Source organism: Crocodylus porosus, unplaced genomic scaffold, assembly GCF_001723895.1.
Source record: "Crocodylus porosus isolate Cpor-Errol unplaced genomic scaffold, CroPor_comp1, whole genome shotgun sequence".
NCBI classification, from domain to species: Eukaryota; Metazoa; Chordata; order Crocodylia; family Crocodylidae; genus Crocodylus; species Crocodylus porosus.
In genome coordinates, this window is record NW_017728934.1 from 4,072,154 (window position 1) to 4,092,704 (window position 20,551).

Below are 20,551 nucleotides of genomic sequence, written 5' to 3' on the forward strand. Positions count from 1 at the left end.
GGCTTCCACTGCATGAAGGACTGTCATGATGACTGCTAGTCAAAGGCTTTCCTAACAGGGCAGTCTGGGCATCTAATTCCAGCCCCATGGGAAGGTGCTTCATGCAGGGGGAACATCATGTGAAGAAGCTCCCTAACCAAGTGCTTTTTGTCTGCAATGGAAAAAAAGCAGAGTGGGAGTAATACCTCTTAAGCCATAAAGCAGGTCAGGAAAAAGATAAAAGCCTGGAGATCTCAAGGTCTTTGAAAGACAACAGGACGTTCAGGATCTATTCAAGAACATCCTGAGATGGATGGAATCAATACAAACTCCCACCGAAGATAAAAGGAAGTAGGATGGGTAAGACCTAAACCTGAAACAACAGATGCACAGGGGATGTTATAATTAAGTGCATTAATCAGTAAATTGTAAAGGCACATGGCACCAAACATGACTGATCAGTAGGAAAGCATACAGAAATGATATAACCAAAACTGGGTGCAATAGACATAGAAAGGCTCATTTGAAAGATCATTAATGAGCAAATTGTAATGTGCAATGGTACGTGCTTGATGTAAGCAATTCTAATGTTAGAAAAAAAAATGGAAAATAGAAATGTACTTTGGATTTGTGTTTAGCCCTGCACTGTCCCAGCTGTTGTACGCATGAAGTCTATACCGGGTTTTTACTCGTGGAAGAGATATTTCACACAGTTTAGATATTTTATCTAAACTGCATTGCAATAGGAAATAGCACAGCATTCTGGTGCTGTGACCTGGATAAGCAGTGATTAGGGAGTGATTCAAATCTCCAGGAGACTTCCCTGGGCTGCTGGAAGAGGTGCAAGTCTATGATCGTCCTGTCGAGGAGTGTGTAAATATAACTCCCCTTTCAGCTTGAGGAGTTGCAACCTAACAAAAAGATGCATTTAGGCTAAACAGGGAGATGGATGAGTGAGTTCAGGTACTGTGAGGTATCTGAATGCCTTAACAAGTGGGTCCAAAAGGAAGGGATCATTGCGATTATCTGTGGTGGTCTTGGAGGGAGACTGGAATAGCATTGAAAAGGCATTACAGGGTGCAGTACTGGACAAGAAAGGTAGGGATAGCAAAAGTAAAGCTCTTTTGTTGCAAGGTCTTTGTCTGGAAATTGGTGCCCTCCACAGAGAAACTACCAGTGCTGAGTTAGATCAGCTTCTTAGAGAAAGTTGCTTTTAGGATACTGACTGCTGCTGCTATTGAAACCTTCTTAGCTAAAGATAGAAACTATGAAGATACTGAACAAGAAAGGAATGAGCTTCTAAATGAAGTAGCTTCTAAATGAAGTAGATCACTAACCCTGACCTCCCCAGCACAGCTGCACAATTGGTTAGAAGCTGTGAGGCAAGGAGCCCAATGTCAACGTGAAAAGCTCCCTGCCTCATAACCAATTTTCAGTGTAAACCCTACTGCACCTGCATAGGAGACCACCCAAGCACACCTTTGGGCGAATCTGTGGGCAGTCACTAAAGAGAGAGCACTGTCACAAGAAACAGTAACTTAAAATTGAAGGGGGATTTCATGGGAGGTACATTATCGAGACACAGAAGAAAAGAGGATCAGTGCTAAAGGTTGAATTCTTAGTTTAAGCTTGGGTACAGGTGCCCTGTGAGGGTATTAATAAATTTGTAGCATGGGTCTAAAGAGTAAAATTAATACAGCAGCACCAACTGATGGCAAGAAACTGGTCTACAGGCCTTTCCTGTGGCCCCAAGCCCAGAGAGTATTAATCACAGGCGGAGCTGTGAGAGTAGCAATATCTCTCGCCAGGCATTTAGCTAATGGTAGATCATTAGTGGCTGAAATCAGGATGATCCCAGCATCAGGACCCATGGAGGTTGCACACAGACTCTGCAAATAGTATAATTGTCTAAAGATCTTTGCATGGCGTGACAGAGCAGGGTGGGGGGTATAAGGCACACTGAGCAACACTTTTACAGCTGTGCCCAAAGCATGCAGAGACTATGTGCTGCAGTTTACACCAGACTGTTGACATAGAGGATATAATTTTAGGAGCTAAAACCATTTCAGTACAAGAAGCCAGCATGTTCAAGAGTCAGGACACACAAGATCAGCATCAGAATCAGCTCCCCCTTGCCTGTTTTCCTTCTGTCCCCAGGATGCATTAGCACTTGCCTGCCCAGCCTCAGCAGGAAGGAGCAGCAGTAACCTTTTAGGCTACTGTTCTGTATTAGAGAAGCCTGGGATGCAAAGCCCATCTGAGGGGGGAAAGCCTAGAACTTGGTTCCCAAATCTCTTCTGTCTTGGGCACGTGGTTTCTCCACTGGCCTAGGGTTGTACAGGCACACATGTTCATGCCTGCACCAGCGCTAAACAGTGACTAGACACTTTGGGGCAGTTTTGAGGGCTTACATTAGACTTCTCCATGTCCCCGGCAGAGCTGAATCACAACAGAGAGCAAATGGACTTAGACACTGAGCAGCACTGGGTCCCTTCTAAGTCTGTCCCTCATGCTCAGTCACTTAGGGGGAAACTACAGAGATGTTTAGCCAGGAGCATACAGTTCAGACGATTACACAAAGTAGAATTACCAGTAAATGCTGCTGGGGGACTCAAGCACCTAAGACTTGCGAAGTGACTCTTGTGCCTCTTAGACAGAAAATAGAATTTTACCTCTGAGTCTATTTAGGTGCCTAACTCCTACTGAAACTAATGGGGTGACCCTCTTCCTATGGGTGAAATCATGCTGTGCATCCCCCCAGGGTCAGACTCAGGAATCAGCCCAAGCCCTGGAAGAGCATCATCTCAGCTGTGGCAGGAGTAGGCAGCATCCTACCCATGCTGTGGACTGCAAGCTGACTCACAAGAGGCCCAGCATTTGAGTTGTCATTTAAAACTGGGCTCTTTGGGGCATCATGGGCAGCAGATTCCTGTGGGCACAGCTTAAAAGACACCCTGCTTTTGGCCCCTCCTAAGCCGAGGAAGTCCAAAAGCCACATGTATAAGTAACAAGGCATACAACACACGTGTCCCCAACACCTTCGTGAAGGTACACATGTACCTACCACCCATCCACTGTAATTGTGCTGTAAAGCATGCTGACAAAAATCTGCTATCCAGCAACTACCCTGGCCTCTGATCAAGAGCCACAAAGAAAGAGCTGGAATTAGGTCATTTTAGCTTCTTATAGACCCAAAGACATAAACAAGCACAACCAGGGGCATTGTTGTGGGTATAAATAGGACCTGGCACATATGGGCACTGGTGTAACCCGATACAGAGGAATTCTCCTCTTACATGCATTGCCCCGTGTCCTGCTTGTAATGCCTGCTCCTGTGACCTTCCTGTTACAGCATCTGCCTCTTCCCTCTGCCCCCATTTAGCCCAGAGCCCCCAGTGCATGGAGGACCCATTCGCTCAGTTATACCAACTCTGATCTCCCCCACCTAGTTGGGGTGCATGGTTGCCTGGTGGGCAGAGTTGGTCTTAGGGGTGGGTGACCTGGTCAAGGGGCGCCAAACACGCACACACTGAACGCATGTATGCTTGCAGCAGCACTTGCTCCCTGCCCTAGGCAACGAGAGTAGTGCCCAGCCCAGGCCGCCCCCTGCCCTCCACTGCTGTTCAGGAGAAGCTGGGCTGGGCACGTGCAGATGGGATGGCACCTACTCCAGTCCGGCTCTCCTGGTGAGCAGAACCGGCCTTCGGGGAAGAGACAGAAGGCAGTCCACCTGCCTTCCTCCTGCACAGCAGCAGTGGTGCCTGCCTGGCTCAGCATGCACTCTGCCTCCCCATTCAACTGTGCCCTGTGCCCCTGCCTGCAGCAGCACCACTGACTTGTTGCGGGGGGGAAGCACCAGAATACAAGTTCACCCAGGGCATCATTTTCCCCTAAGGCCAGCTCTGCCGGTGGGATAGTTCAGTGGTTAAAGCTGCAGCCTGGAAATCATAGGTTCTACTCCCAGCTCCACCATTGACTGGCTGTGTCTCCTTGGGCAGAGCACTCCTCTCTCCTTGCCTCTGCTCTCCCATATGCCTACTGGGGATACCATCTTCACAATCCCACTGTTGTGTGCGTGTCGGGGGAGAAACTCATTAAATGCCTGTAAAATACTCTGAGATCCTCAGGCAGAAGTAAGGCAGAGCAATAGTCTGAAAAAAAGGATTCCTGTAGTCCTGCCACCCTTTATGAAGAAAGGCCCCATAGTCTATTTCACAGGGTAGGGACGGAGAGCTCTCAACCTCCACTGACATGTTCCTGGGGTAGAAAGCAGCATCCAGTGCTACACTGCAGGATTTCTTAGGAGATAAAGCAGAAGGCAGATACAACTGCAGGAAGGATTGTGAGGAGCCAGAATGCACAAAGCTAGGATACAGCTAGGAGAGAAGCTCCACGCTCCATTTCTCCCAGGCTTTTTGCAACTACAAATGGTCACAGTATCTAAGTGTTGTGGCCATCCAGAAGGCTGGCATCTCTGACAGCACAGGAACTCTGCTGGGGCATTGCTTTAGTATGTCAGTAGGAAGAGTGCCACTGACTGAGTCACCAACCGTACTCTTTGCAGCAAGCTGGATGGTCTCTGAACTAGGCAGTGACCAGCCCCTAACCCTTTTAACAGTGTCTGTCTGCTGAGTCCCATTCCAGCCCAGGGCAGAAGACACATAGATAGCCAACTGCCTAGCACGTGCTTCAGTGAGAGAGACAGTGCAGCCAAACAGCACAGTACATTTCTGAGGACCACCAAAACTCAAACACTTCCCCTAACACAACAGGAGCACTGGCACCTGGGCCCTGCAATACTTGGAGTAAACTTCTCTCACGGGAGCCAAAAGCTAGCCCTTATATCTGATAGTAGCAGCATCCTTATGTAGCCCAGCCACATGAGTAAAACAAAGGCAGGCACTTCAGCTGCAACTGGCACCAGCTAGGAGACCTGGCTAGGTTGGACAACAGGACACAAGCCTGGCATTGACTCAATGCGGACGGGGAAGAGATGCAGGTCTGGGTGCCAGCCTTGTTAGGGCAAAAAGTACGGGACCAGGAAGGTTGTGGGGAGAGCTGTGAAAATAATGGATTGTTCTGTTTGATGGCCAAATTCAGGAACAAACTAAAAAGAGAAAAATGGTTTGGATCAAACCAAAAATTTTTTGGCAGAATGAGAAAAAGCCTAGACAAAAAAAAAAAATCATGCTGGGTCAGCCAAAACAGTTGTTTCATCTTGGAGTCATTTAGTTATTTAAAATATTTTTCCTTTCTGTATTGTTAAAAAAAAAAGTCATTTTTCAATTCAAATGGCACTTGCAAATGCATAGCTGAAGTTTCCCCATGAACATTGTGAAGTTGTTTGTCTGCAAGTTCCAGGATGAAGCATTTCATTTTAAAAATGTCAAAACCAATTGTTTGGGCGTTTTAAGATTTCTCTTCTTACTTTTGTGCCTAAAACTATTTGTTAAATTTGACCCGATTTCCTGAATAATTTCAGTCCCTCTAAATCAGTATTTTTCAGTGAATTCATTATTCATCCAAAGTAACAATAACAACAAAAATTACCTGACTCTTACCTATGGGATTCAGTAGCAAGGGATAAGGGGTCTGTTCTTTACATAGTTTTAACAAGATACTTTCAGAGGGTGAGGGAAAAGCCTTCTGGCTACTTTTTAAGAATTGAGGTAGCTAAGACAATGCACTCTACCCTCCAGAAACAGAAGCAGCATAGCGGTAGCGGCGCGCTGCTGTGCAGGTTTATGAGCCCTGCTTCTCAGTGGAGCCAGTTAGGCTGAACAGCAGAGTGCCAACATGAGATAGTATGTACCGAGCCAGCTCGGGTATCTGTGGCTTTGCCCTGCATAGACACACCTCTGAGATGCATCAGTTCTTCCTACTGCTGGCCAGGGCAGCTCCTGGGTGAGTGCCAACCAACAAGCCAAGGCATCAGCAACTCTGCTGAGGACAGGTTCATCCTCCCCCAGCTCTTCCACTGCCTGTGCTTGGGAGTGGAGTCAAAGGAGGAGGAGGGGAGAGAGCGAGCTGGCCAGGAAGTATGCGGAGGGTGGAAGGAACAGAAAAATCAACCGAGAACAGGGAGGGGATGGAAGGGTGGAAATGATTGAGGTGGGAGTGAAGAGAAAGGAGGGAAAGGGGATGGAGAGAAAGGAAGAGAAAGAGGGGGAGGAGGAAAGAAGAGCGGGACTGGGAGCAAGGGGCTTCAGGGAAAGGAGCAGGGCCAGAGATCCCGCCATGATGTCAGACAGCAGCTGTGGCAGCAGCCGAGCAGTGACGCACTCCCGGAGCCATCCCAAGCAGCTTGGCCTGTCGTGCCTCTTACAGGCCCCCACTACACTTCCCTGAGTCGGCATGCCCCCTCCCACGCTCCTTCCTTCAGGCTGCTCCACGCTGCCCTCTCCCTGCCTCTTCTGGCTGGCCCCACACATGCACAGCACATCCCATGCCTGCACCAGGTTCATCTCCTGCCAGCCGCATTCCTGTGACCAGCGCACAGACCACAGGCACCTGCTCCCAAGCCCTGCCTTTCGGTCCTCTCCTCTGAGCCCTGTCCCCTAAATCACTGATCCTCCCATATTCCTCCTGTGAGGCGGCTTCTGCATTCCCTTGATTCTTGCCATCACAGTAGAAACAATATTTATGACCTCGATCTGGGTGAAGCTGCCCAGAATACACCACCTCCCATCCCCACTTTCACCTGGCTCCTTCTTGCATCTCAGTGAGATGAACCCTTGTGGGTATTAATCCTTTTTCTGTTCAGAAGAGGAGGTGCTGAAACCTCAGTTTCTTGATTCAGCCCATTTGTTTCACCTAAACATCTGCCTCCTGGCACTCCTTCCCCAACACACACTGACTGCCTTTCCCAAACGGTCTCCTGTCCTTCAACCGTTAACTTCAGCAAAATAGAATCACTCCCAATTTACACCCGCAATCAATCCGGCTCACACGTCTTTTAAACTATATTTAGCCTCTGCCTTCCTCCCTCCCTCTTATTTCTCAGCCCCAGGAAACCAGCCTGAACAAACAGTCACTTCTTCAACAGTTAGGAACAAGGAAAAGCAGACGCTGTACTTGCAGAACTTAAACACGGAAGCCTTTAACCAAAAACGCAGCTGCCAGGCACTCTCTCCCGCTCCTCTAGATTGCCGCGGCAGGGGCACATTATCGCAGCCCCCATTGCACACATTTTAGCGAATCCCTCGTTCTCTGCAGTTCTGGTCTCCTGGGTTTCTAGCCGCGCGCGCGGATCTCTCTCTCCTCGCCTGTGCTGAAAGGATACTTCCATTCCACAATACTGATGCACGCCTTTCGAAGCGGGTTTTGAAGGGTTAAGCAGAACAGAGCCCTGGCTGGCCGTGGGGCTGCAGGAGGCACAGGTTTCTTTGATTTTTCCTTCTGTTGCTTTTTCTTCTGATCCTCCTGGGCAGAAGCAAGCTCCATGATCTTCTTTCCCCCGGCTGTCTCCTACAGCCGTTCTTCTGCCCCCAGCCACCTCCTCTCTGCCCTGCAGCCTTGACCCCCTTCCCCTGAGCCAGCTGAAGCCCCCTCTGGTTCTCTATTTCTGCTGAGTGAGTCTCCTTGGGTCACTGAAGGGAGGTGTTGGTCAGAGGGGGAGGGTGGGGGGGCTGGAAATGGCACTCGCACATACACAAATGCACAAGGCATGAGTTTAAAATTAGACACTGTCCCAGCTCTGTGGTGCTGTCAGAGCTCCTGAGGCAGCAGAAGAACCCCGGCAGCTGTTGCTTCTTTTTTACCCACTTTATCCCAAAGCCAGTAACTGCTTCCCGAGCCACCGAGCTAGGCTAAGGGTGGGCATGAAGGACTGGGATCCAGCCACAAACACTCAGAGAAAAAAACAACAACTCTTCACCCCAATTCACCTCTCTGGGTCCCTCTTCTCCATTTCCCTCCACCTTCCAGAGCACACCAGGGAGTCATCAGGCTGTTTAAACAACATCAGTTGCCCGATTTGTCCAGCCAGTCTCCGGGTGCGGAGAGCTGTCTGTGTCATCACTGGAGCTGGGCGAATGCTGTGAAGAAATCCTGTGGGAATAATGTCATTGCTTTCCACACCCTAGCATTCCTATCCCAGGTTTGCTTTCAGTGAACTCGCCCGGCAGCAGACTTGCTACATTGAACAGTCATTGAAAAGACGCATGTTGGTATTCATTTGCCTGACAGTGATGCTATGAAACCCTCCCGTGCTGGGGATTTCACACACCCCTAGCAAGGTGAGCACTGGACTGGAGGGGATCTCCCGGGCTATCGACTCCACCTTCGCAGGTAATCCTTAACTAAGGGAATCCCCATAATTTGTACTTCAAATATTCGCAGAAGGAGCAATACTCAAAGTGCCTTATCACATGCCATAGGTTAAAGCAGAAGGCAATGAGGGCACTGCCAGTGTCCTGCCACTCAGAATATCCTAGAGAAAGGACTATGCCTCCTAACGCAGGGAAAAGCACTGTCCCAGTGCAGTCCATGCTCATCTGACCCAAGGGGAAAAAAAGTCCATCCTGCCCCCAGATTTGGTCTTTGGCATGACCCTGAGCAGAACAACTAAACCATCTAGCCAGAAACCTCTGGGCTTTCTAAGAGCTGGGGCTGGTTCTGTTCAACATCTTCATTCACGATCTGGAAGATGGGATGGATTGCACCCTAAGCAAGTTGCAGGTGACAGTTTTGGGCCCCCCACCACAGAAAGCAGGTGGACAAGTTGGAGCGAGTCCAGCAGAGGGCAATGAAAATGGTTAAGGGCCTGGGGGACATGACTTCTGAGGACAGGCTAACTGGGCTTGCTTAGTCTGCAGAAGAGAAGAGAGGGAGGATTTGATAGCAGCCTTCAGCTACCTGAAGGGGGGCTCCAAAGGGGATGGAGCTGGACTGTTTTCAGTGGAGGCAGATGACAGAACAAGGAATAATGGTCTCAAGTTGCCGCAAGGGAGGTTTAAGTTGGATATTAGGAAAAACACTCTCATTAGGAGGGTGGTGAAGCACAGGAACAGGTTACCTGAAGAAGTGGTGCAATCTCCATCCTTAGAGGATTTTCAGGCCTGGCTCAGCAAAGCCCCGTCTGCAATGATCTAGTTGGGGCTGGTCCTGCTTTGATCAGGAGGTTGGACTAGATGTGACCTCCTGAGGTCCCTTCCAAACCTCATTTTCTAGGACTGTATGACTCACAGAAGGGTACAGATGACCAAGAGGAGATTGGACAAACACCTAGCTGAGGTCATCTGAACCCAGCACTCTGCCCAGGGCAGGGGGTCGGACTCAATGATCTAATAGGTCCCTTCCGACCCTAAAATCTATGAAATCCCTGGATCCTAGTCAAGGCCTCCAAACGTGCCAATACCTCAGAGGAAAGCAGAAGCCCCTCCCTGACCCCAACAGCACTCATGGGGGAGCCTCTCCTTTCTTCACAGGACTTGAAATCTCACTAGACAAGGCAGCTGACAGGCAGCAGGTATTCTTAGTCCAGCTTTAGGGAAGAAGCATAGAAAAAGAAAGGATTTGCCCAAGATCACACAGCAGATTGGCAGCAGAGCCAGGACTGAAGACACATCACTTGAGTTATGCTCCAGCCTTTGAACCTCCAGCATAGCCTCCTGCTTCCTATTACATGACAACTAGCAGGATGCAACCTTTGGCCTTGGACTGAGATCCAGATTCTGCAATGTCTTTCATATGTAACATCTCCTGGTCCTTGTGATGGCAGGTGAACAACACTACCAGTAGCCCCATTGTAGAGAGAGAGAGAAGCAGCTTGCCCCAGATCCCAGAGTGCAGTGTCAGAGGAAGGAATAGATTGTGGTCACTACCTCCAAGGGGCAGTAAGTGGAAGATCAGGCTTGTGCTGTTCTTTCAGGCTGGCACAGATTTCACCCCGTGAGCTAGAACTAACCTCTAACTTACTAGTGCAAGGAGCCAGAGCTTTGCCATACACCTCCCTTTTGGATATATAAATCTTAAACCATCTGGCTTGACAGCAAATCCAGTGGTCCACAAATAGTTAAATACTTTAGGAAGTGTAATGAGCCCTTTAGACTTGGCCCATCTAGAAGATCCTTTTGCATAGGTCCAGATGCACTTTGCAAACATGAATAGATGATGACACTGAACACCTGTCAAGAGCTTCCTGACTCGAGATCTCACAGGATGTCAGAGGCAGGTAAGAATTAGGTACCCTGTTTCACAGCTGGGGAAACTGAGCCACAAAGTAGAGAGGTGCTCGGAGTCATCCAGCAATCTGTGGCATATCTAGCAAAGTAGCTATACTCAGCTCTTAGACAGCACTTGTTATCCTACCCTGAAAATACTTGACATAAAAAGGAAAATAACATTAACCCCATTTTACAGGCAGGGAAATCGTAGTATGTTCTGCAAAGTGGCTAGCCTGAGGCCACCCAGAAAACCAGTGACAGAGCTGGGAATAGAACCCAGGTGTCCTGCCTCTGAGCAGTGAGCTTCACCCATAACGCCTGTCCCAGAACCTCCCTCTGCGGCATGGACAGCATCAGGAGCTGTTTGGATAGCACCCTGCCAAAAGGGCCAGGAGCCCCATTGTGGCCTACAAGGGAATACAATTGCTGCATGCCCATTAACCTTCAAAAGGATCAGTATGATGATAAAGGAGTAAAATGAGTAAATGTTAGCCCCCATTCTTTCCTTTCTGCGCCAGTCAGGGTCAAATTTGTCTTTCCAATACACATACTGGAAGTCCCCCAAGGTCCATTTTTACAGCCTCTGGCTGCAGTGCTGGGTCGCTGCCCTTCCCACCCCTCCCTCATTCCCTCTTCACCACCGTCTCCATGTCACTTGGGTTTCCATCTATAAGCTAAGGAATACTGCTTCTCCCCTTTCCCCAGCGGTCAGCCAGGCAGGAGCAGTTAGGACTGAGATAATCAGCTGTGAGTTCAAATTCAGGTCTCTGGGGCCATCTAATGGAAAGCTGGAAAACAGCATGGAATTTGTAGACTCAAGGTAGTTTGCTTGGGTCTTGCACTGCCTGCTTTCTACGTAGGGGTATTTCCATCAACATCCTAGTTAGACTCGCAATTATCCACACTGTGATCATTAACACTGTATATTCTTAGATACAGAGATCTGGCACTGCTTTAATAGCAGGACTAGGCAAGGACAGAGCTTTTTATGTATTTCAGCAGCAAGAGGGTGATCTTCTAGCCCATGGTAGTGGCTGCCTTACAGAAAACAAAAACTAAGGCAGGAGATCTGGGCCTGTAATTAAAGCCTGTCTCCCTCCCTCCCTGTCCCACTGCCCCACTTTAACCCCACATGTGAAGGGTTGGCTGCCGGGCTACTGACAGTCACAGCCTGGTGGTTGGGAACCTTTGTATACAGAGGGGGCCTCAACATACATGAGCCTGGGCTGCAGGTAGTATCCTAGCTTGCCTGCTAGATTTCTACTGGACTCAGCAGAACCCTTGAAGATCAGCAGCTGGGACCTTCTGAATGAGATGGGAGAGAAGGATCAGGAATCAAAGACCAAGTTACCAGATTCAAAGAAGAAACCAGGGGCAGAGTCCAAATCCCAGGCTGAGCCTAGGGTCAGGAGTCAGAAGCCAGTGTCAAAGTCAGACTATGCCAGGAACCAGAGGTAAGCAAGGACATGGCTCAGAGTTGTAAAACAGCAGGAGCCAGAACCAGTCAGGGCAAATCAAGAGTTAAATGCCAAGTTACCAGATTCAAAGGGAATACACAAAGCCAGAGTCCATGAACAAAGCCAAGCAGAATCAGGAGACAAAGCCCCAAGATCACAGACCTTCAGCAGAACTAGAGCTAGCTGGGGACCTGCTGCTGCAGCTGGAACTAAATGGGGAAGCTGCTCTCCCTAGCAGCCAACCAGGAGGGCAGCCAGTAGCTTGCTGGTGCATTAGCTGGGTTAGGGGTGCCAGTCAAAGCCAGGTGTAGCCACCTAGGAAATTAGCACAGGCCAAGCTGCCTTTTATAGCCCCTGACAGAGATGAAGCATAGCAGAGAGTAAAGAATGAGTAGTGGTGGTAGTTACTTGGGATAGATCCCTGCTGATGACCTGCCCCTGGGGCAGGGGGTTGGACTCGATGATCCTCCAGGGTCCCTTCCAGCCCAAATGTCTATGAAATGCAAAACACTTTCCAAACACTTAATCCCTGCTCTGAGGGGCTTCCAGTAAGGATGGGAGGTCAGGGAAGGAGGCTAACAATAGGTAGTTTTGCTATAAATCAGCAGGACTCATTAAAGGCAGCATAGCAAATGAGGGGTATTAAGAAGGTTGTTAAAGGGGGCAGGGTGGGGACGAGTGCAGAAAGGCTGTGCTAGACCTCAGGAGCTGCATAGAGGAGGGCACGAAGGTAATGATATGCAAATCTGGCAAACAGGCAGACAAGGTAGGAGACAATGGCAGAGCAGAACAGATGGCTGGGAGGCACAGAGCTGGTCAAGAGAAGGATTGCAAGGAGGGACAGAACTGTGTGGAGCCTTGAAGTGGAGAAAAAACTTGAATCTGATTCACTGTTGGTTGGGAGACTAATGGCAGAAGTGAGAAGGGAATGACAAGATCAGGGCATGGAAAATGAGGTTAGCAGAAAGGTTTTGAAAGGTCTGAAGGGGTATAATGTATGTACCTGAAAGGTCAGCAAAGGGGCTGTTGCAAGAAACAAGGCGGGATATAATGCATCTCAAACTTGGGTCTGCTCTGTCAGATGCTGGCGAGGAAAAAGCAGGAGATATAGTCCAAGTGAAACAAGCCTTTCAGAGTTGAGAATGTTCTCTTGAAACAAAACAAATTTATTGCTAATGACTTCAACTATATAACAGAAGAGACAAATGAGAGGCCGCTGCATTGGATATTTTGAACACTGTTCTCAAATTTATAAATAATTTAATTGAAATCTTTGGAATTTACAGCTTTTGAGGAAAGCACAGAGCACTGAAACTATTTACACATTGCATTCAAACACAGTGAATAAACAAACCAAGAAGCTAAATGGGAACTGTTGAATACTCCCCAAAGCATGACTAATTCAATAAGAATTCTTCAGATTACCCAGCACTAGTTTTTTCACTTGCAAACTCCTCCCAAATAAGGAATGTCCATGTACCTTAACAGGATGGTCTAAAATAAATAAATTTCCCTACAGTCTACAAAAGAAGCCCTGATTTTCATTTTAACACCATGCACAAAATAGACCTTAGAGGTCATTCTGCACAAATACTAACTGGTAGAACTTTGGTTCAAATCCTGAGTGATGCACTTACCCAAAAACCCCCAAAAGACCCCTCAACACCCATATCTAAACTGTGATCTGTTTTGAAACATTTATGGTGCACAAAATTAGATTTGGGTAATGCAGGGTACCACCATGATAAGACTGGAGTCTTTCACTTGGAGCCTGTTCTCTTTGAGTAAATGGCATATATCAATGACTCCTTCCTGATGGAGGGACCTAGCCCTGGATTTATAAAGGGCGTCAGGCATCACAACACTGACCACTTCACCACCTAACTTTTAGGGGCCTCCCATGGCAGAATCTACAACCTTGTGTTAGATGCCAAGGCTCCCTGTATAATGCATATGGACAGTTTGATACCTCTGCAAAAGCCAACACACCAGGCAGGGAGCAACCTAAGGGGTAAGGAGCCACCCAGAAAAGGAGTAAGGACAGGTGTACTTCAAACCTTGCCCCTCCCTTCAGTTTAGGTACCTTACTCAGCAGTACTGGGCAGCACCTCCAGCTCCAATTCAGTCCTGAGCCCCTCCTTCCCACAATAAAGCAGGGATCACCCCTTTCTCTGAAGGGACAGTGAGAAGGGTTGTGGGGAGGGGATCATGCCCTGGATTCTAGTCTGGGCTCTCAGGATTGCATCTGCATTTTATACAAAGTCTGTTTTATGTCAAAATAAAACAAATGGTTCTTGGAGCAGTAGGATTTGAAGGGATCTGTGAAGCCCCTCAGGCAGAAGAGTAACTTCAACCCAGACCTCCAGAAGCCCATGTGAGTGCTCTAGCCACTGAGCTATTAGGCAGACCAGCAGTTCTGCTGCCTCTTTGGACAACTCCTTTAAAAACAAAGCAGCTGTTGCTCCTGTGTTTTATGTGGATCTTGATCTGGCAGGCAAGCTCCAAGAATGCCTACCAGATCACAGCCCTTTGGTGAGATTGGGGGTTGGACTGGATGACCTCCTGATGTCCCTTCCAACCCTAATTTTCTATGATTTTCTATGAGATAGGCAGAAGAACATCCCATTTGTGGGACACAGGTGTGAGCCAAGCAGCTTAGGGCTGAGAAAGCCGTGGCACTTCTTTATGTGCCAGGGAGCAGAGCATTAGGCATCGAGGAACGTTAATACGGAGAAGTGAGATGACACAGCATCTGAGCGTGAGTTTTGAGACCTCTACATTTGGCAGCCTAAAGGAATCCAGCCCATAATATGTTTGGGTTTGGGGCAGTTTCTACGTTGGGAAATTCAAGGCTTTTCTGTACCAGGGCTCTTCCTTAGGCATCTATGTGCAGAAGCTATAACAACAAGCAGTCCCCTTCTCTGGGTTAGGATCGCTCAGTAGAAAACACTTCTGAATTTGCTCTGAGCCAGAGACCACTGCTTGTCCCAGGCTCTCCACAGCCCCAAGGGTCTATCCCAATCCTGAGGCCTGGCCTATTGGATGTCCTAACTGCACAGCAACAGCAGCCTGTCGACTCAGAGGGCCCATCAGCCCTTTGGGGTCATGCTAGGCTGGGCTCCAGCACAGAGCACTGGCAATTAGGACCTAAAGGTGTGAAGTGCCCTGGGCTTTGAGAGTCTGAATGTACTGAATTACCTCCCTGTTTTACTTTGCCAATGCTCCATCCTGCTTTGCTACCAGAGCCCTGCTGTGCCACATCCATGCTGAATCACCATCCTCCCACATCCCCCACTGAACCAGCTTCCTTCCCTGCTGGGCTGTGGTCCTTTATACACCTCCATAGGGTGCCAGCTCTTTTTCCTGGGCAGTGCCACCACCCTCTTACCTTTGCAGCAACAGTAAGCCCGCAACCTTCACCTACCCTCAAAAGAAGAAATCTATTATTACAATCAGCTGCCTGATTTTCCTCTTGAACAGGATCCAGAAGATAAGCTAGGAAAACCCAAGCCATAGAGGTTGACCCAGAAGGGCTCAGTAATTTCATTTGCCAAAAAAAGGAATTGATACCAACACAGGTGCTCTCACATAGTGCAACGAATCCCTGCCATGGCTACATAATCTCTGAGAGGGGAAGCAGAGGACCTCTCAGGGGTTTGGTTTGGTCCAGATGCTGATGCTGCGGATGATCAGCCATTCGCTTTGGCTCTGTGTCACTTGAATCCGTACACACTTCACACTGGAGCCCCTGCTGTTCTCCAGGCCTTTCTGTTCAAAGTTTCCCATCTCAAAAGTGCCAATGAGTGTGTATGTGTTGCAGGCCTTGCGGTTCTTCTCCCATTGGATGCCCAGCTCCACAGTCCCCATGTGCAGGTAGTCACTCTGGCGCTCTGGGGAGCCTGTGTGGATCCAGATGCATGAGATACGGGCCGGCTGGTGGAACACGAGGGTGAAGTGGCTGCCAGCAGTGGGGGATTTTCCCCAGAAGTACCCCTCCACGGTGCTGTAGGCCTTGCTGGGCAGGTAATCTTCAAAGATGGCAATGTCTGTGAATAGCGTTGCAGGAGGATTGTCTGGCATGTCCAAGAAATCCACCTTGAACTCATCATCTTTCAGCCGGTTGATGGTCCCCTGGAAGGAGGAATAGAGACCAATGTGCTGGAAAAGGGATGGCTTAAAGCGGATCACATCCTTCTGGGTGAGCAGAAGACGGAAATGCACCAGCAGCCAGTCACATGGCATTTCCTGGTAAAACAGGAGGAGGAACTGGGCAAGACGGGGTAGGTCACTGGAGTGGTAGAGTTTCCCAATGTAGCCCAGCTTGGAAAACTCCAGAGTGACCCAATAGGAGCTCTCCCGGGATGCCAGAGCCTTTCGGACAGAGGTGAAGAAGGACCTGGAGCACTGCACGTCATCCTCAATCATGAGGTAGTAGGTAGACAGGTTTGCTGCAAAGTTAAGGAGATAAGCATAGTCCACATTCTGCTTTGACCTGAATTTCACCCTATCTTCTGGATCATTGTAATTCCTCTTCAGGCCTTCCAGGGCTGGATAGAAATCCTGAGGGGCATGGATAACAAGCAGGCGGCTCGCAAGAAGGTGGTGAGGAAACTTTGTGGTGATGTCCTTGGCCACTTTGGCATTCCACTCCATGTCTGAGTCAGCAAGGTGCACCACCACCACCATCTGATCGAGCTCCTCATTTGTTGACTGCTCAAAGATGGATGTCAGCGTATCCAGGAGATAGTGCCCTCGCTTCCGCTTCACAGATGATAGCCCCACTGTGAGGAACCCTAAAACATGGAGGAAAAGTTTTAGAAGGAAAAGGAGAGGCTCTGCGCAGACACACACTCTGCCCTAAGCAGCTCTAGTAAATCCCTAGTTTGACCAGCCTATTCTGGATAAAATCATCACCATACTCTTTAGGAAGACGTTGCAGTTGAGTCAGCTTTACCCGAGATGTGTCAATCACTTATCAGATGACACTGACCAGGAAATTAAAAAAGCTAAAAAATGGCTTAGGCAAGGGAGAGTGCTGCCAGGGGAAGACAGTTGCAATAAGAAACTCTTGAGATACAAGGGAGACACAGGAAGCAGGTTGGTAATCATAAGGAAGCCTTGAAGTCAGGTGTGATTTTCAGGCAAGTGGCCTGTAAAATGTATGGAATAGATTGGCCCTAGGTGAGGGGGACAAGATATCTGATGTGATGAGCTAGCTCTGTGTGGAAGAAATACATCTGAATCCCCAAGATAAAGCCTGACCCAGATGCTGGGAGCTGTGTCTAAGCTTCCAGGACAAGCAGCTGAGAGGTCTTGTAAGCCAAGGCCCTGAGCTTGGTAGGGCTGTGCGAGGCTTCGGACAGACCTTCAGATCTGGAGAAGCTTCAGACACCTCGGGGCCTGAATCAGCACATCCGGGTCGAAGCGCTGCCTCGTTCAACTTCCTGAAGCACTTTGGAGCCACCTTGGAGATCTGGTCATAGGGTATCATGGGGAAAAAATAACATATCTATAACTTTGTTGTTTTTTTTGTCTGATTCGGATGAGAATTTTAGGGGTGGTAGACTCTGCAGAAAGGATGAAGCCTGCCAAGTTTCAAGGAGATCGGTGCAGGGGTTTGGGAGAAATGGCACCTCAGTTTCTTGAAAGCAAAACTCCTGTCACATCTATATGTCACAACACAGCGGGGTCAAAACTGCAGGGCTGGTAGCTCTTACTGAGGCCACAAAGCCTGCCAAGTTTCAAGAAGATCAGTGCAGGGGTTTGGGGCTACCAAGAGCTACCAGCCCTGCAGTTTTTACCCTCCTGTGGTGTGACACACAGCCGTGACATGAGTTCAGCTTTCAAGAATTTGGGGTACAGTTCCCCCCAAACCCCTGCACCGATCTCCTTGAAACTTGGCAGGCTTCATCCTCTCAGCAGAGGCTACCATCCCTGCACATTTCACCCAAATCAGACAAGAAACAACAAAGTTATAGATATTTAATTTATTCTCCATTATACCCTAAGGCCGGATCTCCAAGGCAGCTCGGAAGCTGCGGCCCGATCGAGGTGGAAACCCAGTCCCGAGCTCCGGATCTGGTCGCATCCATACGAAGTGGCCAGATCCAAAGCTGGATCGGAGCACTGGCAACTTGCACAGGCCTAATGCTTGGCTCTGACACAAACCCAGTGTGGCCCAGGTATATGGCTTAGGCCGGGTCTGCACTACATATCTTTGCTGGCTAAGTCTGACAGAAGTGTGGGGAAAAAAAGCCAGCACAGCTCTCCGTATACAGAGGTTGTGAAGGGTTGGCTGCCAGGCCACCGGCAGGCACATGTGGGGTTAAAGTGGGCAGCGGGACAGGGAGGGAGGCAGCCGGCTCCGTTTGCCCCATCTGGTTCCTGCCACCATGGCTGTGCCCAGCGAGGCGTTGCCTGCACAGCAGGTACTGGGGCCCGGGCCGGGCTGGGCAAGCTGCCCCCAGTCCTGCCCACAGCTGGGAGGTGGGGGATACGAGTGCAAAAATGCCCAGGGCAAGCAGGCTCTGCTGCTTGCTCCTAGGGAAGGCAGTAGAGCCCCTTCTTCCCAGGCAGCCTCAGCTGGGTCCCCCGGGTACCACCTGCGCAGCCTCCTCCCCTGCAGGGTCCCCCAATGCCCAGGGCTGCAGTGCCTCAACCCGATCTGATCCTCATAACACCCCCCCCACATGTAAAAAATTAATTTTAAATACGTAAATTAAATGTAAATACGTTTGCTGTTCCGCAGTATTAAAAAGGTTGGGAACCACTGGTCTAGACCAGAGCCCTTCGGACGGTCTGAGTATGTCTTAGGGGTAGGGTGGCCATCATAGAGGACATTCCAGTTTGCTGCTACTCTGTCCTCTATTGATACAAAACCTTTATGTCCTCTATTTTTCTCTTCAAGAGAAAATCCTCAAACTTGGTAGACTCAAGACACCCTTTGTTAGATTCAAGGCACCTCGTGAAAATTTTTTCTTCAAGAGAAAAATAGAGGACATAAAGGCGTCTGGTTTGGGATCAATAAAGGACAGAGGACAACTGGACTGTCCTCTATGATGGCCACCCTCCTTAGGGGGAAGGAGACTTAACTCTACCAGGAAGAGGAAGTCTTTGGCTGGTGCAAGCTGCATCTCCACGTGGCAGCTGGCCAAGTTAGCAGCACCTCAAAGCCTTTGCAGGGCAGGTTAGCTCTGTGGGCACCTTTTCAGAGTTCAGTTGTTCAAGCATCCAACTACTGGCAAGTTTTCTAAAAAGGCCTTATCACCCAAGTGGCTGAGCTCCTCTGAAAGTCTGGCCTTTCTCTTGGGAGCCAAACTCTTTTGAAGGTCTGCTCTTTACTGATCTCACAAAGTCTGAGTTGCCCAGTTGTGAACAGGGATCACCTTTCCCTGACGCAATCCTATGTCTGCTTTACCTGCTTGCCACGTCCACTGGAGAGGCCCAGAAGTATATCTAGCAACTATTTTGTACGGTATCTAGTGCTGGTAATCTCGGTGCAAGATGTGTATGTAGATCAGACCTAGCTTGTCCTTTAGGGTGTGTTACTGTTGCATCCAGCCTCTTATCTCTGTGTCCAAGTCCCTGCATTGTTTGACTGGACTAGAAGGGCCCTTCCTGGCCCGGTCACAGGGCTCCCCCCCACCACAAACCACACGCACTCAGGAAGCATCGTTATACAATTGAACAGAACAGTCTCCCCTCTTAATTACCTCTTTCCCTGGTCTGCATCCTCTCCAGAGCAAAAGGCAGAAGAGAAGTGAATAGAGGGAGTTTCCCACAGTGGGGCTAAAACCTACCAGCTGGCTGGTCCCACTGGGTGGCAGTGTGCATTAGCAACAAAAAGAAACACTGTTTCCTTCCACTTGCAGCAGAAGTACAGCCCAGCCCAGCACTGTTTCTTTCTGAGTCTGCTCCCATGAGGGTGAATAATTTCTGAATGTCTCACAACTGCTCCTCCTCCCAAACAGAGAGGTGGTTTTGGTCTGCGCTCGGCCTGTGTTGCTGCTGAAGCCAGCTGGCAGCAGGAAGTTTGTCATTGCTGTACGGCAGTGATTCTCAACCCTGGTAGACCCTTTTGTTAGGTTCAAGGCACCGCACGGAAAATGCCCGCCCCGTTTTCACTCGGTTTTGGACTAAAAAAAAAGTAGAGCAATTCTTCTGCGACAAAGAACTCGGGAAGCCCCCGACAGGTGCAGCACGCCCAACACCGCCGCTTCCTACTCGAAATCGGTGGGTTTCTCCGGGCGCGTCGCACGCCGAACAGCACTAGCACTGTGTGGCATCCCACGGCACCCCTCGTGACACCCCGGGGTGCCTCGACACTTGGTTGAGAACCACTACCCTGGGAGTTTAGCCCTTCAAGTTGACCCACGCAGTCCTTGATTCAGTGTTGGGGGGGGGAGGGCATTGTGCAACCTGACACAATAATCTTTTGGTTGGCACAAAGGCCGCCTTCGCTCCGGCGCTGCGAACACCGCCTTCTCCTCAGCGAGGCAGAGCCCTGCTCCCAGCCGCGTCCGACGCCGGAGGCGGCAGGGCAGGGCCCCGGAGCCCGGAGCCCCGAGCCCCGCTGCGAGGCGGCGCGACACCGGGGGCTACTCACGGGTGCGCGGCGGCGGGCGGCCGGCCAGGTAGCGGTAGGAGATGTTCCTGAGGGCAGACGTGTTCCCCAGCTCCTGCAGGCTGGGCGGGCTCCTGCCGGGCTCCAGCTGCCGGAGCAGCACGTCGCGGGCCCAGCTCCGGATCTCCTCCTGCGGAGCGAGCACACGCCCTCAGAGAAGGGAACGAGAAGCGGGGCTGCCCCGCCCCCCCCCGCCCAGCGGTACTCACGGCCACGGGGTCCTGCGGGCGCGGGGCCCAGCCCGGCAGCAGCAGCAGCAGCAGCCCGGCCAGGAGGGCGGCGGCGAGGCTGAGGCAGCGCTTCGGGGAGCATCTCATCGCGGCGCC

General features: G+C 49.9%; 2 protein-coding genes across 2 annotated transcripts in view; both read right to left on the reverse strand.

The window, feature by feature from the left end:
* The window catches only part of CACNA1S (calcium voltage-gated channel subunit alpha1 S), a 94,234-nt gene extending 86,722 nt beyond the window's left edge, over positions 1-7,512 (reverse strand). The window contains exon 1 of the mRNA XM_019546348.1: positions 7,262-7,512. Coding sequence (XP_019401893.1) covers positions 7,262-7,422 — 161 coding nt within the window. The 5' untranslated portion in view covers positions 7,423-7,512. The remainder of the gene's footprint in view (positions 1-7,261) is intronic.
* A 5,316-nt stretch (positions 7,513-12,828) lies between these two features.
* On the reverse strand, positions 12,829-20,545 carry LOC109317586 (alpha-1,3-mannosyl-glycoprotein 4-beta-N-acetylglucosaminyltransferase C-like). The gene is made up of 3 exons (XM_019546350.1): positions 20,435-20,545; positions 20,208-20,355; positions 12,829-16,395 (listed from the first exon to the last, which is right to left on the reverse strand). Exons 1-3 carry the CDS (start codon positions 20,540-20,542, stop codon positions 15,251-15,253), a joined length of 1,401 nt encoding a protein of 466 aa, XP_019401895.1. The 5' UTR covers positions 20,543-20,545; the 3' UTR covers positions 12,829-15,250.
* Between the last annotated feature and the right edge of the window lie 6 nt (positions 20,546-20,551).